At 36.5% G+C, this 17,702-nt stretch overlaps 1 protein-coding gene and 1 pseudogene across 5 annotated transcripts; both read right to left on the bottom strand.

The window, feature by feature from the left end:
* Nucleotides 1-324: 324 nt before the first annotated feature.
* On the bottom strand, nt 325-905 carry LOC143855096 (SKP1-like protein 1B pseudogene; annotated as a pseudogene).
* Nucleotides 906-3,838: 2,933 nt separating this feature from the next.
* Nucleotides 3,839-15,764, bottom strand: JMJ18 (Transcription factor jumonji (jmj) family protein / zinc finger (C5HC2 type) family protein). Of its 5 annotated transcripts, none has more exons than XM_077363395.1 (12): nt 15,666-15,764; nt 11,796-12,102; nt 11,406-11,477; nt 11,245-11,322; nt 10,600-11,121; nt 10,277-10,498; nt 9,549-9,710; nt 8,249-8,617; nt 5,752-6,823; nt 5,566-5,669; nt 4,986-5,183; nt 3,839-4,573 (listed from the first exon to the last, which is right to left on the bottom strand). In XM_077363395.1, exons 2-12 carry the CDS (start codon nt 12,090-12,092, stop codon nt 4,163-4,165), a joined length of 3,507 nt encoding a protein of 1,168 aa, XP_077219510.1. In that variant the 5' UTR covers nt 12,093-12,102; nt 15,666-15,764; the 3' UTR covers nt 3,839-4,162. The 5 variants fall into 5 exon arrangements, with proteins under 5 accessions (XP_077219510.1, XP_077219507.1, XP_077219509.1 ...); XM_077363392.1 differs by lacking the exon at nt 15,666-15,764 and adding an exon at nt 15,419-15,564; XM_077363394.1 differs by lacking the exon at nt 15,666-15,764 and adding an exon at nt 14,615-15,267 and having other exon boundaries at nt 11,796-12,101.
* Nucleotides 15,765-17,702: the final 1,938 nt, after the last annotated feature.

Here is a 17,702-nt window from a genome sequence, read left to right on the forward strand (position 1 = left end):
CAAAATCAAGTTGAACCAGGTTCAGGTTGAGCCCGACCAAAGTTGCACCCCTAGTTTTTTGTACTCTCTCTCTCTCTCTCAAATAGTTTGAAGGGTAGGGCGTGCTTTTCCTTTGTTTTTGAAAACACATTGTTACAAGAAAGAAGATAAACACTTTTTTTTAATGTAAACTTATTCCTGACAATCAATGGTATAACAGAAGGTCATGTAAACAACCTATGCTTTCCTTCCTTACAGTCAGCAGCATGACTAAGAACTCCCCAAATAACGTACACTAGTAAACCAAGAACTGATTATACTAAAAACCTACTCCTATATTCACTACCTAAATAAAAGTCCTTTTTTTTAAAACCATGTCTACAGATTATACTAAAAAACTACCCAAGTACCTAAATCAATTATAATATCTTCTACCGGGGTGTTGATCAGGCGAATGGACCAGTGAACGCCCACTCGTTCTTCTTGCGATATTCTGCCTCTATCTCCGGATCACAATCGTTCTCGATATTCAATATCTTTCGGATTTCTTCAGGTTGTTTTCCCTTGATCATATCAGCAATTGTTTGGGCAATCAGACCCAGAAGGCTTTTGATGTTGAGATAATTTGCAGCCAAGAAAAGTTAAAAAAGGGTGGCCTGATCCACCTTCATGAACTCGACATCAAAAACCTTGAGTAACTCGTTGGGGAATTCATCTTCGATGGATTTCTTTTCCAATTTAGCATGAGTCTCGCAGTAGTCAATGATCTTAGACAATATTTTGCCTGTAACTTTTGGGAGAGGGATCCCATTATCAGCAGAAGGATCTTCGATTATGTGTTTGAGAGTCTGAGATTCGAGGACAGCAGCCTCATCCACCTCAAATACCTTACCATCAGAGCTTCTCAGAGTCACCCTCTTCGACATTCTTCAATAAAAAAGTAGTAAAGAAGAGCAGGAGATATATATATATATATATATATATATATATATATATATATATAGAGAGAGAGAGAGAGAGAGAGAGAGAGAGAGAGGGATTTAATTTTGATGTGCATCCCTCGTCCCTATTTATATGGAAGAGTCCTTGGACCAAACTAAGTGAAAGACCGTACGAGTTTCCTCTTGGTCTTCGAATTCACAGTTTCTATTTTTATACGATTCGATAATTTCTTTCTAAAATCGTGTAAAGAGGAGGAGTGGGTTTCCTTTATTTTTTTATTTTTACTGATATGGACAGAGGGGACACTTGGTCTGATTTTCAGACTATTTATGATAGGCCCACCAAATCTACACTAGGATTGGAGGGTTAGGATCATCCTATTTAGAAAATTTACGGGCACAACCTAGCTATATCTGATTGCCCAAAAAAATGAATGGTTTAGATCACCCACTAATGTGGGCCCTAGTAAAAAAAAAATCACAAGTGCAGCATTGTTTTTTTTTTTTTTTGTTGGGAAAAATCTATATGTAATAAGTGGGCCACCAAACGTATAAAATTTAATTAGCATGGAAACTTTCAAGGTGTGTACTAACTTTCCTTCAGTAATAGAGGATAATAAAATTACATGCCCTTTACATGGATTGTCCATCCAACAAAGATCATAGGATGATTCTAACCATCTGAATTAAGTACTTTGAGCCATGCAATATGGACCATTACTGTACTTTCTTTGGGTATCCATTCTCTGGCTCTTTATTGGACGGTTAAGATCATCGATTCAGAGATACTGGGATGATGGCGACGACAAAAAAGAGGGGCCACGCGTGAGGGGAAGTGTTAAAGTATAAATGATTAAATAACAACTCTATCAGCTTAAGATTTTTGAGTAATTAATTGTTTCAAATAGGTTGCCCCCGAGGACCCACATACTTCAAATTGCTTTTTTTCTTTTTTCTTTTTTTTCTTGATTTTTAGGAAGTTGCCCCAGTAGTAGATTTTGTCCTTTTAAGTTAATTCATCTGAGGTGGTTGTTCTATCCAATCCTGATTTTTCATATAGCAAGTAGGCATTGATTTCCTAATAAACACATTTACAAGTACATCAAATGTTCTGAAATGAAAGGGTTTAAATGGGTAAATTCAAATTCCACAGAAAGAGAATCTCCGTGACTTCTGAGAATTAGAATTCATGTGTTTATGAGGAAAACATATAACATAGTAATTTAAATTCCATGGAAAACAAGGCTACCAAATGACAGAGACTCGTTTTTTCGCAGGATTAGTTTTACAAGAACAGGTTTTATGAGGATCCAAAGTTCCAAACGACGCCTATAGTTTCAGTCTAATAATCTGGTGTGAGCAGTAATGAGCAATCTAATGCCAATTAAAAGTAGAAATACTTACTTCTAACAAAAAGGAACCAAATCATGACACCCAAGAACACAAAATAAAATCAGCTAAAGGTAAGTCAAAAAAAAAAAAAAAAAAAAAACTTTGATAATAGCTTCTAGTTTGAGGAAGTAATGAAATTCAAATAAGAGAAGACCCAACTTGTTCAGGTGGTCTATATCTGTGCTATGGTGAACCCTGAATCAATAAAGTAACCATATCTTGCCAAAATAAGGTATAACTAAATATTGTTCGCTATCCTGCCAGAATAAGATATAACTAAATATTGTTGGCTACGTTTTGTGAAGCACATTCTGAAAATTGAGTTGTAAAATCTGAGAAATGGTACATCAAATTGAACTGTGAAGATAAATCTAACTCCAAAATAGTCATTCAAATTTTTAGTGATTGTGAGATTTATGATTCTATAAAAGGGGATTTTAGCAATCTGATGTGATTTGAATTATAAATCAATTTCAGCAACCTGGTTTGAACCAATTGATTTGGAAATTTGGTGCAAAATGAAGTACAAGAATATTCCACCTTTCTATCTGTTAAAAGTAACAGCTATGGGCACGTAACATTCCTTCCCCCTTGAAATCAATCTTGTCCCGAGGGTTCGATTATTGGTGAAAATAATTTATTCCACCGGGATCCCAAATCTTATTGGTTATACTTTTGTTGAACACCGTAATTGCCTCCATGCTTGTTACGAACCTAGATCGGATCGCAACGGATTTCATCTTCTTAGAGGGAAGATCAGCCTCTTGATCCACTTCGAGGGAAGGATCAATCCTCCTTGTGCACAAAGACACTTTCTGAAATAATATTCTTCATTAATTTAAAAGGATTGGTTACATCTTATTTATAAATAGAAAACACAGTTACCACTCCATCTAAAACTCCTCCTTAAGTCAATCTAGAATCCTTAATCCTTATCTCTAAAACTCCTACACATATCAAATATTGCAAAACAAATCCTAAAATCTAAACTAATTTATTTCAAGATAAGTGGGACCCATTTGGTCGCGTAACAATACCATTACTTCTTTTTTTTCCATTTCAAAAAAAAAAGGTCAGAGCAATGGAAGCCAGCCAGTACAATCATGATTTCTGAATTTAAGGGTACGTCCATTTTGAGCAAGAGTGCAACAGGTCTCAAGGAGCTACTTCTTGGGAAATTAATTTATACTTAGAGCTTTTGATCTAATAGAAAGAACTGTACATCAAGCATGCATGTTAGTGTGTCCATAATACTCCAGATTAAAAGTCTTAAGACCAGTTACAACAGGATTTTATATTTCTCAACCCACATTTAAAGAAGAAAATTTATTGTTGTAGACTTCAAGAAAATGTATACGTGTATCACCAGGGTCATTTGGATCATTTCAGTGAAAGTTTCAAGCTACATGTTTGAGCATAAAATGCAGTTACCTCTTGTATTGACCATCTCACTCGTCGGGTATTTACCCTTTTCTCTCTTAATATAAACATCTATCATTCAAAACATTAGCATAAAATGCAGTTAATTCATAAAATTTGAAAATTTTCATTGATTTATATAGTCCATAAACTCTATTGTACAAAGACTCTCAATTGTGACCAGTTAATCACATTAAAGCTAAGATGACAAATGACCAGCCCAACGGCTTGCATCAATAGCCCAATATACAATCATTCATTTGTGCAGGCACAATGTACATATAAGTGCCATACTCCAACATGTTCTCTATGTAGAATTGAAAGAATCAGCCAAATAAAAGTAAAAAAGATATGTTACCTTTGGAAAAAAGAATGTTAGCTCTTTTGATGATGTATTTAATCTGTTGGGCATCAATTCTAATGCTTTATTATTACTTATTTACATTTCTCTGGATCTCATCCAGCAAAGTTCCAAATGCTGCTCTCCAGCCACTGCTCCATGACTCACTGCAGAATATCATATGCATCATTTTTAGTTCCGCAGGGGTTGCCTTCTTGAATAATCCGCCAAGTACACTCTGGACTTCTTCAACCAAGGTACAACCTTCTACATTTGACTTATCCTGTTCTAGCATCAAATCGAAACCAAAAACCCTTCGTGTTGATACATTGGGAGAGCTGTTTGGTGGGAAAGGGTACCTCTCAGCCCCATCTCTGATACCCGAAATCATGGACTTCACGGGCATATTGTTTGAACGTCTCTCTTCAAGCCTCGGCTGCTGGTTTGGCTTTGACATCCAGTATTCCAAACACTGGTGATAAGGATCAAGAGCCTCAATTGCCTGTTTGGTGCTTTAGTTAGTACTAGGATAAGTTGTAGAGCAAAATAGTTACATCATTGTTTAACAAATGCACAAATAAAAGTTCTATGAAAAGTATTAAAGGGAAGTATTAAGATGAGAGAACTTCCCTCTCTGCATCCATATTCTTTTAAACAGGAAAATGATTTCATTTCGATTTAACTACCGCTCATCCTGTGTTAAATTACTCTTACCTTGGGGATGGTTCTTTGAATAAAAAGTGCGATTAAAATGATAGCATTTCGATTTAACTACCTTTCATCCTGGGTTAAATTACGTTTACTTTGGGAATGGTTATCTGAATAAAATGTGTCATTCAATAAACATATATCAACTTCTACCTGTATTGAATTTGCAAGTAACCTGGCAAACCTCCACAGGCACGAAAGCTTACCTGAATGACTGGCGCTGACAAAAACCCAAACATTTGAAGCCCATCGACACTTCCTGGAGGCTGCATTGGAGGCAAACCTTGTTTCCCTAGACTATGCTGTCTTTCAAGCTCTCTGTTCAGTCTCTCCTGCACCATTTCCCAGCACTTCCTTGGAGAAACATGGACAAAGGACTCATTTGGGCTCTCTTCTACTGTAACCTGAAATGCATGGTTTGAAATGATTAAAATAAAGCAACATGCTAAATAACAGAAAATCTTATATGCTTTATTTTATTTTCTTTGGGATGAACAACTAAATTCTCAAGCCAACATTCAAGGATATCATTTGAAATAAAAAGAAACAAGTTTGTAGGGTCTTGAAGTTTTGAATGAAAATTTCAAAATTGAAGTTACCATCCACTCAATTGTGAACATTTTTTTTGAAATGGTCAATTGTGAACATTATTCATCAGTTTTGTTATGTTTCATACATGCATCAATTACAAAAGGTCAAGAGGAGCAGAGAATTCAATTAGACAAAGCTTTTGCAACTAATCTTTAATCTGAAAATCGATGCAAGCAACACATGAAATAGGCTCACCTTAAACAGCGGTCCAAGCAGTCCTGCATCCAGGACTTCTGAAATATAGTTACTCACTTGCGTCGGATCAAGCACACTAAAGAATCTGACACGGCTTCTATATCCTGCAAAGCCAACACATGATCCAATTAGAAAGTTGGACCCACTTCTTCAAAGACCTGTTTTGGAAAGTCCATTTCAGCATACCTTTTGGGAATATGGCTTCCTTATTGCACCATTGCTTTCCAGGCATCACATTTCCGAAATTCAGAGGCTCAACACAATAGTCCAATTTATGGATTGCCTTTACCAATTCAGAGTGCTGATAGCTATCATTATTTAGAGTCCTCAGGCAGGATCCGGGTTGTCCATTATCTATTTGAACCATGCTATTTGGTGGCGCTGATAAACATGGCTGACAAAGCTGAAGGTCAACCCCAAAAAGCTTACTCCTACTATAAGTAGAAGAATTTTTAGCATCTCTTGAACATGATGCTTCATCTGAATTTCTGATGGGAAACACCGACGAGTCCAAAGAAGGAATTGACCTCATAGGAATATCACATCTTGTGATGAAGTCATAATCCATTGGGCTTTTATCCATTCCACAACTGTCCACACCCTTTACGATATCCATACCCAAGAATTGCTTGTCCTTAACAACAGATTGGCTAGGGACCTCATCACAATAACCCGACATCTCTTCTGCCCCGCTTTTAAGCTCCATGAGTGGCCCTTCCAGATTTAAATAAAGATCTGTTTTTATGACCGGGTGTCCTCCCGTGAAGCTCTCATGTTCCCCTTCTGTTTTGGCATGGGATATGAATGACTTCACTGTTCCAATTGACGGTTCAGGTGATTTCTGCTCAGTTCTCTCCAAGGAATTTGTGCAATTAGATGTAGATTGCAGATTTGATTCACCCGATTTTCCCAATGGTGTTGCATAAGAAGGAAAAGATAATCCAAGGTCCTCAAGTGCCCACTGATGTATGGCAATTAATTCCCCTTCTAAAGCTTTTACTAGAGTACGCAGCTCAACCATATCATAGCGGAACAGGAAGAATCTTTGGCTGAGTTCGCATGAACAGAGTAATTTTACATGTTTTAAACATGAAAAGCGATCTGGATTGCATATACAACCTGCGGCAGATAGGTGCAAATCATAGAAGCATGAAATGCATTCTCTCTCATGTGTTGAATCAAAGTTCCTGTCCATCTTTCTCGCCTGTGAAAGAAAAGGAAGACACCCTCTTCTTTCCTGTTCCATCCCAATTCGTGTCTAGAAAATAAAGTTGAAACCAATTATACATCAGAGAAGTAGTTTATCACAAAAGAGTATATTTCATGCATGGTTTTAAATTTCTGTGTCGGCCGACACACCGAAATTTCGGATGTCGGTAGTTTATCCCAAAAGAGTCTATATTTCATGCATGGATTTAAATTTCAGCCGACACACCGAAATTTCAGATGTCGGTCCGGACCGACACCGAAAGTACCAATCTCAGTTCAGTTCAGATTTCGGCTGAAATTTCAGGAAAATATAATTTTTAAATTTTTTTTTCTAAAATTTACCTTTTTCCTAAATTTTGGTAATTTCGGCGCAATAGCGAAACTAGTTTTTTTTTTACTAAATTTCAGCCAAAATTTCAGTTTCGGCAATAGCCAAAACCGAAATTTCAAACCTTGATTTCATTCATTAAGTAATATATATATATATATATATATATATATATATATATATATATAGAGAGAGAGAGAGAGAGAGAGAGAGAGAGAGAGAGAAAATGGTTCCTACACACATGTGTAGATAAGTTATCTACACACTAGCTTAAAATAAAGTGGGGGCCACATTATTTGGGTGATCCAAACCATTCATTTTTAAGGCCCTCACATAGATAGGGTGTCCACAAAAAATCAGATCCATAGGATCATCCTAACCATTCGAATTGTGGAGGCAAAAATTGGACTAATTTGTGAAGGTTTAAAGACATCCATTTTACTTCCACAAATCGTAGGGTTGGGATGATCCTATGGATCTGATTTTTTGTAGACACCCAATCTATGTGAGGGCCTTTAAAATGGATGGCTTGGATCACCCAAACAATGTGGGCCCCCACTGTATTTTAAGCTAGTGTGTAGAGAACTCTCTACACAGATGTGTAGGAACCGTTCTCTCATATATATATATGAGTTAAGTGAAGCTACACATACGTGTAGCTAACTTAGCTACACCGATGGCTTAAAATACAGTGGGCCCACATTGTTTGGGTGATCCAAACCATTCATTTGATAGGCCCTCACATTGATAGGGTGTGCCCAAAAAATCAGCTTCATTGGATGATCCCAACCCTTCAAACTATGGAGGCAAAAATGGACAGATTTGTGAAGGTTTTTACACGTCCATTTTTGCCTCAACAAATCGTAGGGTTGGGATGATCCTATGGAGCTGATTTTTTAGGCACACCCTATCTATGTGAGGGCCCATCAAATGAATGGTTTGCATCACCAAAACAATGTGGGGCCCACTGTATTTTAAGGCGTCGGTGTAGCTAAGTTAGCTACACGTATGTGTAGCTACACTTCTCTCTCTCTCTCTCTCTCTCTCTCTCTCTCTATATATATATATATATATATATATATATATATATATATATATATATATATATATATATATATATATATATATATATGAAAAGATATGTACCTTGATTGCCTTTGTAAGAATTCCTTCCTTTCCGCACACACTTTGCCATCTTAAATTTTCGGTTTCATTCTTCCCAAGTAGTAAGAGCTCCGACAATGCCCTGACGGATTCCCTTGCTGCTCCTAAAAGCATCTTGTCATGGGACACAGATGTCTTGCGACATTGTTCACTGTAAAGCTCAACAACACTTTGACCATGTGGCAACCAGTCAACTGGGGCAAAATTCACAGCCTCGGCACAATTGAAGCCGCAGTTGAAACCAGAGTGGTATGCCCTAGGAAAAGTGAGAATAAACTCTCCAGATTGCTGAACGGCGCGGTAAACAGGCACACCCTCGGATTTTAGAACCGAAGGGGATAGCTGAGTGACCTGTCATACAAGGTGATCAATAAACTCGGGGACTCGATAGCAAAATAAAGATTTGTTTTCCATGGCAGGTGATGTCGAATTACATGACTAGTATTCTATCAGAATCTAACCAGTCGTAGCCTTGGATAATGGTATCAACATTTTGAGATCATTTAGCGGTATATTAATTTGTGATATCGTGGCCCTCATCTATTTGTAGAAGACTTTCATTGTTTTTTTGGTAGGTAAGCAGGGATAGAACCTCCAACCTCTAGGTTTAAGAACAAAGCCTTGACCATTGAGCTAGAAGCTCAATCCCATGTGGGACACTTTCATACTATTATCATAAGTATATAATTGCATCACATTTCAGTTGTTGGGGCAATGCTGTAATTATATTTCTTGCATACCCTCAAATACAAGGAGACCAAAATAAACTACACATGTTTCACATGGTATCAGAGCAAGGGTCCTGGGTTCAAAACTCATTGATATTATAAATTCACATGTAATGGCCAACCCAAAAGAGGGGCAACATGTGTCACGTGTAGGCCAACCCTAAAAAGTGGGGCCACACATGAGGGAGAGTGTTAAAGTATAAAAGACTAAATAATGACATCACCAACGGCTTAAGCTTTTGGGGTAATTGGTTGTTTCACAATCCCTAATATGGAATGTTATGACATATGCTCGTCAGAGGATTAAGAATGAGAGAGAAAAAATAGTTAGTCCACTTTAAGTCATGTTTAAAAGATTCTTATTGCCAGATTTCTAGCATATGGATATAATTTAATATTATCAAGCATTCACAATCAATGTTAAAGCAATCTATTTGCTGCAACTGTATCATCCAAACGCCAAATAAAAGGTATTATATTCCCAGTGTGTGTAATAAAGATGCATGTGTAATTTCATATGCAATTATGGCAATCCAGGAGAAATTTTTACGTACCAGTTCATGCAGTAAATCGGGTTGTTCTTCAAACAAATCAGGTAGGTGCTTTCTCATGGCACCCTCCAGTTTTAAAGCATCACTACCGGGAACTCCATACCATAACTTTGGATCACCCCAGTGCAGATAGTTTAGTGAATAGAGATGGTGGTCCTCAACATGCTGTTTTCCACACGCCAGACCAAAGCACAAACATCCATCAGTGAAGAGGGAAAAAAAATTATGGATACTATGAAAAATACAGCCTCCATTATCAGAAACTGTCAAGAAGAGTACAACACTATGTCACAAATATAGTTCTCGGGAATATCTCGGCAAGGGAAAATCTCAGGATACATTAAATATAAAAAAATTCTGGTTTATATCGGAAAAAATGATAAAAATAAAATTAATTAAAAATATATAAATATATAAAACTTAAGAAAAAAATAAAAAAATAAAAATATCAGGATAATATCGTGATATTAGCGATATTTTAAAATCTTGGGATTATTTCGGGATTTTGTCATTTTATCATAATGTCGGGAAAAAAACGTGATATTTTGAAAATATCGAAGAGACTTGTGACATAGGAATACAACACAAGCAAATGCACATATAGTTTCTGCGGTATTTATCAGAACCTATCAGGAAGAGTACAAGACGGCATGTTTGGAATCCTGTTTTTAAGAAGTAGATACCATGAAAAAAGAGTTGAAGCCTCTATTATATTATAAACTAAAACTTACCCAACAAAATGAAGAAAAGCACATCCCTATATATAGCCATGGAACTGATACCCCAGAAATATCCCCTCTTTCAAAGGAAAGCACAGACCCAGGAAGCCTTGGGAAATTATTTAAGTTCCATCCAGACAGAACATATTGGTCAGGGTCACTTTCAGTGAGAACGCTTGCTTTAGGAAACCCACTGCCGAAAATTCCAGTTTCCAAATCAGCGCCATAGAGTACCTGCAGTATTTGAAAACACCGAATAAAATTCACGGACATTAGGAATCCATAAAAGAAGTTAAATAAAACACAAAAAAATACTAAATTACCCATTACTACACCTCAGTTTCTTCAGTAGGTTTCTCAACCATCCGCCAATATTCACCTTCAATATCCTCTACTGAAGGGGCCCACCTCTTATCGGCCTGATCGATGTTGGAATTTAGAATTTCAATGTCGTCTTTCATTCCAAAATATTGCTCTTTGAAATCATCTGCATACTTTTGAAAAGCTTCGAGCGTGAAGTCTGAACCAGAATGAAATCCAAACTTTTCTTCTGTGTCAGAGGTGAAACTTTCATTCATTTCAGAAGCGTCTGAACCATTACGTCTGCGAGTGATTCCCATCCTTGAGCGCCTTCTCCGTTTCCTCTTCCTGTTACTATGTTTTTTTCTCAATGGCTCCCGATTTTGAAGCTTGTCAACTTGTTGGACTCGAGTTGTAAACTTAGCATGTTCCCATATGTTTTTCTCTTTTAGAGGGCAGGGTGGTTTCCAGGAAGGTGGGGGCACTATTCGGCAGATACCATAAGGTTCCACTTTCTGGCGTATGCTTGCAATGTAACTGAGTGTGTCTTTAAACTCCTGAGATGGATGAAAAATTGTGTCAAATAAGAATGAAATGGTACATTGTTACTTATTATGGACATAAGGCATTACAAAATATGCTCTCTAAATTCTAAGTACAAAAATTTTGAATTAATGTACCTCCTCAGTTGGATGAAATACAGGAGCTTCATTGATGACAGGCCGGCATGCTTCTTTTGGATGCCATCTAGCAAACACCTGTTTCAAAATCCCAACCTTCGGTTGAATAGTTCATAAAAATGGATGAATAGAATTAGAGAAAGTCAATTCCCAGCGAGTACCTTTTGCGATTGGGCAATTCCTGAGCAACTGAGGACCCCATCATTTTGCTGGGAAAGTTTTGAAGAGTGATTCTGTAAAGAGGCTAATATCAAAACGTATAATGTTTTGAAAATGTACATTAATTGATCTTCCAAGCCTTATAGGCATGCAAAACAAGTTGTAAACTTGTTTCTTATTAGATGAGTCAAAAGGTGTTACTGAATGAATAAATTTAACACAACACTAAGCCATATCTTGCATTAGATATGAGTAAAATTTGTTTCGATACATTTTTCCTGTCAGAGTTTTGTGTCATTCAACAACCACAGTTCTTGAAACGCATTTTGTTGCTTCATAAATGTACAAACAACTAAACAATTATTCTATGCGCAAAGATTAAATAGCTTCACCTTAACAGACTGGTTGCAATCTGAGTCATCATCAGAGCTAATATCAAATAAGCCATAATTGATCCAATTCCTACGCCTGAGACACCGTTGCTTAGCCTTCAGTTCCTCACAACCAACAGACTCCAAAGTCATTTGTACTGGGTCTGTGTTAGTAGCTTCCATAACATATCCAGAAGTTACAGGGGTCTGATCAGGAACCCCTCCAATTTTAAAAGGTATATCCAACAATATATTTCCACAAGCGGAGTGTTCCTGGTATTCTTTTGTGAAGCAATTCTGAATGTACTCTGTCTCCATTTATCTTTACCTGTACAGAACAGAAAGACAAGAAAAGGTTAATCAGAATTTTTTTCTGGAATTTAGAACCTTCTAGTATTAAAAAATAATAAAGAAATATTGAGATGAAGAGCATCCTATATAGAAAAAAATATGATTATATAATGAACTGAACGAAACAGAAACGAATGCATGATTGTGACATTAAAATTGATATAATGAATTATCTGCTGCAAAAAGTAACTGAGAACCATAAAACACTGCTTGCAACAACAAGATCAGAAGTTTTCAGTTGTGTGTAAGGAAAGAAATATAAGTGAAATATATACAATTCATTGAGATCCATAAAACACTGTTCAAGCAACTCTCAGACACGGTTCCAAAAAAGAGAATTCCACAATCAGAAGAAAGTCAAACCCAAGCAATAATGCAATATTGCAAAGCATAACTTGTATAAACTTTACAATTTGTGATTCATCAAAACCTACGCAAAAGGAACATTTTAAATCACATAAATAGAACCATTTCACTCACTAGAAGACACAGATAAAAATGAGGAAGGTTGGGCAGCTGAATAACAGATATTCAGTTTTCTCTTTTGGTCTTGAAAAGAAACATTTTAAATCACATAGATAAAACTAATTCACCTCCAAAACACTTTCTTCTGAGATAAGGAACACCCTAAACCTTTCTTACCTACTTTCCAACATCAAAACACCTCTCAAACAGTCCCAAAACAATCTAGAATCCTTTAAGAGAAAAATAAAAACATTCTAGAAAAACTAACCCATTTTTTTCTAAAATAAACTTTCAATCATAAACTGTTTCAAACTATAAATTGGTCCTAATTCAATCTTCTTACTTCAACCCAAACTTCCTCAATTCACAATAGAAAGACCAGAAACTTCAAATGATTGCACTTATATCCAGACAGGGAGTTTCTAAAACCCAACAAAAATATTTAAAAAATCAAATAAAAAATCCCCAAAATTCAAGAAATTTCTTCCTTCAAAATTCATCATTCTCCAGTTTCTATTTTAAAGAACCTCTTCATTCGCATGGCATTAATTCCCTCCCTATTGAAGAGAATTCGACTCCGGTGAATTAAAAACCCCTACAAGTTTGCCTTCAAGTTTCAAACCTACAAGAAAAATATTGTTCATCCTTCTACTAAAAGAATTTCCCTCATTTGAAATAAAAATGTGAAGAGATGAGTTTGGTGATGGTTCGAAAAAGACAAGGGGAACTTTTGACGTTGGAATTCATTGCATGTCATATCCCTACAAAATAATCATATCGTAAAAAAGAATTCACTAGAACATAATGAAAAAGGAGTATTAGAAAGTGCCCCACCCATATCACTAGATGAAATGTGCTTGGCTAGGTTCGATCATCCAAATCATAACCAATGAACCGCTGATTTTCAAGTAAAATTATAAGTTGAGGAAAAAAGAGAGAGAGGCCGCAATATTAGTTGAATATAGCATAACAATTTTATGTATGACCCCCGTTTATAGGTAGTTATCTTCAGTTGTGTGTCTATCTTCTTAATGGGAGGATCCTTTCAATCTTTGTTATCTTTTCTGTCTCTTTTGATTCATTTCACTTATTTGCTAAACAAAAAGAAACATAAATCCCAGGTTTGTATAAAAAAATGCCTTTTGATGACTTGGAACACTAACGCCCTACAATTTATAATGTCCCATGGAAAGAACTCGGGAATATAATTACCTACAACATGATCTTATCACAAGGGCCTTCTCCAACCTTGCATTTCATTGGGCACCAATTTCTAGGTCTGAATGTAGTATCATAATCCAACAATTCGGCCCATCACTACTGGATGTAAACCATAGAATTACTACCTGACCAAAACTTAAATAAGAAAGGAACAGTACCACACTACTACCGGTGAGATACATCGAATAAAATCCACATGCACGGATGAACATATGCGTTAAGACCCACATAGTATTAGAGTCTAAATTCCAGCGTATAACACTGCACAAGTTTGTTTGTTTTTTTTTTTTTTTTGAACGGTCACTGCACAAGCCAAGGTTTGCAATCAAATTTATTAATAGCAGACCAACTGCTGGCACACTAGTTATCTAAAATATATTGGACAAGACAACTTGTAACAAGAAACAAAGGCAAAATTCCAAATGTTACAGAAATTAAGATTATCAGACCCAGATGTATTTTCAAGTTGTTCCTAAGCCCTAATTCCAGAGCAAAGATCTGAGTAACATCCATTCAAAAGAAGATCTGAATAACAAATGAACATACAAGCCATAATTCATCAAATTCAGAAACTACTAGACCAGATCTATGTTAAATTTCCATAAACAATATAATTGTTCAACCATATAAGAGCTACAAAATCAAGACCCAATGGGAAAAAGACGAGAGAATAGAAAAGCAAACAAGATTCATAACCTATAAACAAAATATATGCATGCATAAAATCCAAAAAAGGCTAACAAGATGCAATAGCTACAAATAAAAATAATCTGACTCAAGTAAATAAAGAAACAAGAAACTTTCTATGAATTTTCAATCTGCAATCTATCCTCTTTGTCGCAAATTCTTCCATCCCATAAAATCTGCCCCATAAACCAGAAAACTTCACCAAACAGCAACCAACAAATTCCTTTCTTGTATAATAACAATAATAATAAATCATTAAAAAGGCAAATAACCCATCAGCTGATCTACAAATTTCCTAAAGATGCCATGATTGAAAACATGGAAACTGAACCCAATTCGCGAAAGATCCAAAGAAAAACCTCAGAAAAAATTGTGATGCAAAACCACCTAAATAATCCCAAAAAAGAATGGTAGAAGACAAAGTTTTACCCAAAATCTGCTATCATGAAAAAAATCAGAAAGGATTCATTATTTATTATTTAAATCATCAAAAAACAAGGAACCCTTGAACTGATCTACCAAAATAAGAACAACCCAATTCACCAAGATCTAAGCTTAAAACCCTAAAAAAATTCAAAGCAAAATCAACCCAAATCTACCAAAATCAGAACAACCCAATTCACCAAGATCTAGTCTTAACACCATATGAAAATTCAAACAAAAATTAGCCCAATAATTCCACAAAAAAAGACAAATAGAAACATAAAGAATTGGTCAACTATAACTGAAATCAAATAACACTCTCCAATTCTCCATAGAAATAAAAATAAAAAAATAATAAAACCACCCAAGACCTACTTCTTGGGGAAAAAAAACAAAAATCTAAAAAAATAAAAGAAAAGTGAATAAAAAGACCCAAAATATAGAATTGAGTGCCATTATACAAAAACTAAATTACAAAAAAAACCACCCACATGTACCTTAAAAACAGCTAAATTGTAATGAATGAATGATTAAAACTCTTTTTCTTTTTCAACTACTTCTAGAGAAAAAAAATATTTTTTTTTTCTTTTTCAATATGACGAGCTAAAGAGGGTCAACCAACAACGCACACGCAAGATTTAACTGAAATAAGAGAATCCAACCAACCAGAAAAAAGACAAGTGTTTGGTAATAAATAGAGATGTAATTTCTTGGGAATAAGCAAAATACAACCCTTGATCTTACCTTAATTCGCAAAAGTACCCTACAAACCTTTTTCTTTAAGGATTCTTCTTTCTTTTTATTCCATCCATTTAAAGGTCTCTCTTGATCTCTCGATCTCTCTCTCGATCTCTCTCAATTAAATAGGGAGAGATTTAGACCATTCATCTGGGGGACCCACAATAAATAAAGGGTTATTAAAAGATAAACCACAAAAATAAGGGATTTGCTAGGGAATTTTGAAGAAAGGCATTCCTGGCTGAGTTTCACATTAGAGAACAGCCACGTAGGCTCACTTTTCAGCAGATTTTGTCTTATTCATTTAATTCATCTCAGCTGGTTGTTCTCTAGTGCAGCCGGGAAATGCCTTTTCTCAAAATTCCTTAGCAAAGCCCGAAAAGGAAAGATGTGATGTAAGCCCTTATAGTCCCATAGTCCTGTATTTTAAAAAAGTACTGTACGGGACCACACTATAGGATGATCCAAACCGTCCATGTGATGGGCCACAACGTAAATGGATTTTACCCGAAAAAATCATTTCTATAGGATGATCCTAGCCCTCCGACATATAGAGGAACTGCATGTTATGGAAACCTCTATAGATCGGAGGGCTAGGATAATTCTATGGACATGATTTTTCGGGCACAACCTATTTGCGGTTGGTTCCATCACATGGACGGTTTGGATCATCCTATGATCTGGTCTATACGGTACTTTTTGAAAAATACGGGACTATAAGGGGTTACTCATAAAATCTCATATGAGTTTTACTAGGGCTGCAACTCGAGCCGGGTTTTACCCGACCCGCATTGACCCGACCCAAAAATAGCCTGGGTTGGGTTCAAGTTTCATGGGTTTCGGGTCGAGCCGGGTTGAGCATTCAAAAACCTGCATGAATCTCGGGTCGAGCCGGGTTTGAAGGGGCCCGACCCGACCCGAGTTACATAAGTTATAGTATGTACATTTTTTTCTATTGTTAGTTAAAAGTTAAAAGTTAAAACCCACGCACCCACTGTTACTGTATGTGAGTGTAATTTCTGCTTCTATGAGTTGAGTTGATTCAAGTGTTTGATTTAGCATTGTTTGATTGTAATTACAACATTGTTTGATTAAAGCATTGTTTGATTCAAGTGTGATGTGAGTGTAATTAGATCATTGTTTGATTCGAGTGTAATGTGAGTGTAATTTCTGCTTCTATGAGTTGAGTTGCCTTGCCAAACAAGAATTTTCCTTAAAAAATTGCGTCAACGTGAAAAAAACCCGAACCGACCCGAGATTCATCATGGGTAGGGCCGGGTTTGGGAATAGTGGGTTTTTCGGAAAAAAACCTGATCGGACCCGACCCGAGATATTTCTCGGGTAGGGTTGGGTTCTCCAAAGCCCGACCCGAGTTGCAGCCCTAAGTTTTACTACATGTTTCTTTCCATTGTCAATCTATTGATCTATCTGTCATATATGCTAAGCATGTTTCTTTCCATTGTCATGGCTTTCTTTCCAATAATTTTTTTTTATTAGAAAACCTTTTCTTTATTTATACCCATGTAATGTTTTGATAGGTTGGGCCTAAAACTTTAGACCCAACCATAGCATGGGTAGGGACCCCTACTTTACAGTTGCTCTGGTGGACCCACTATTTTACACACGATGCTATGATGAGGTGGGGCCCAACATTTTATAACTATGCCTATAGTGGGTGGGGCCCACGATTCAGCACCTCATGTTTTGTGGGCCCACCATCTCCACCCAAACCCATGCATAGGGTGGGGTCAACCATTTTACATCATGCATAGCATGGGACCAGAACACTAGAATAAATACACATGCAGGAGGCGTTTGGAGAAGGGGATTTTAGGAGCCCAGATTATAAAATCCAGGATTTAGCTTGAAAGAGTCTATAGATTTTACTAGGGGTGCAAGTTTGGCCACCCTGACCCGACCTGAGCCCGAATAGGGTCAGGTTTGGAAAATCCAACCTTGAGGGTGGGCTTGGGTTCAATCCTTAGGCCTTGGCTCAGGGTCAGGTCGGGCTCAGGGTTGATACCTCGGGCCAGCCCGACCCGA

The sequence above is a fragment of the Tasmannia lanceolata genome, unplaced genomic scaffold (genome assembly GCF_043159265.1).
Source record: "Tasmannia lanceolata isolate RefF3 unplaced genomic scaffold, GAP_Taslan_0.1 ptg000020l, whole genome shotgun sequence".
Taxonomy (NCBI): Eukaryota; Viridiplantae; Streptophyta; class Magnoliopsida; order Canellales; family Winteraceae; genus Tasmannia; species Tasmannia lanceolata.

Coding starts and splice junctions, on each gene's coding strand:
- JMJ18 (XM_077363395.1), bottom strand. CDS start 12,092: ATGGAGACAGAGTACATTCAGAATTGCTTCACAAAAGAATACCAGGAA. Junction 11,478..11,795: donor ATTGCAACCAGTCTGTTAAG/GTGAAGCTATTT, acceptor GCCTCTTTACAG/AATCACTCTTCAAAACTTTC. Junction 5,670..5,751: donor GGAAGCCATATTCCCAAAAG/GTATGCTGAAAT, acceptor TTGGCTTTGCAG/GATATAGAAGCCGTGTCAGA.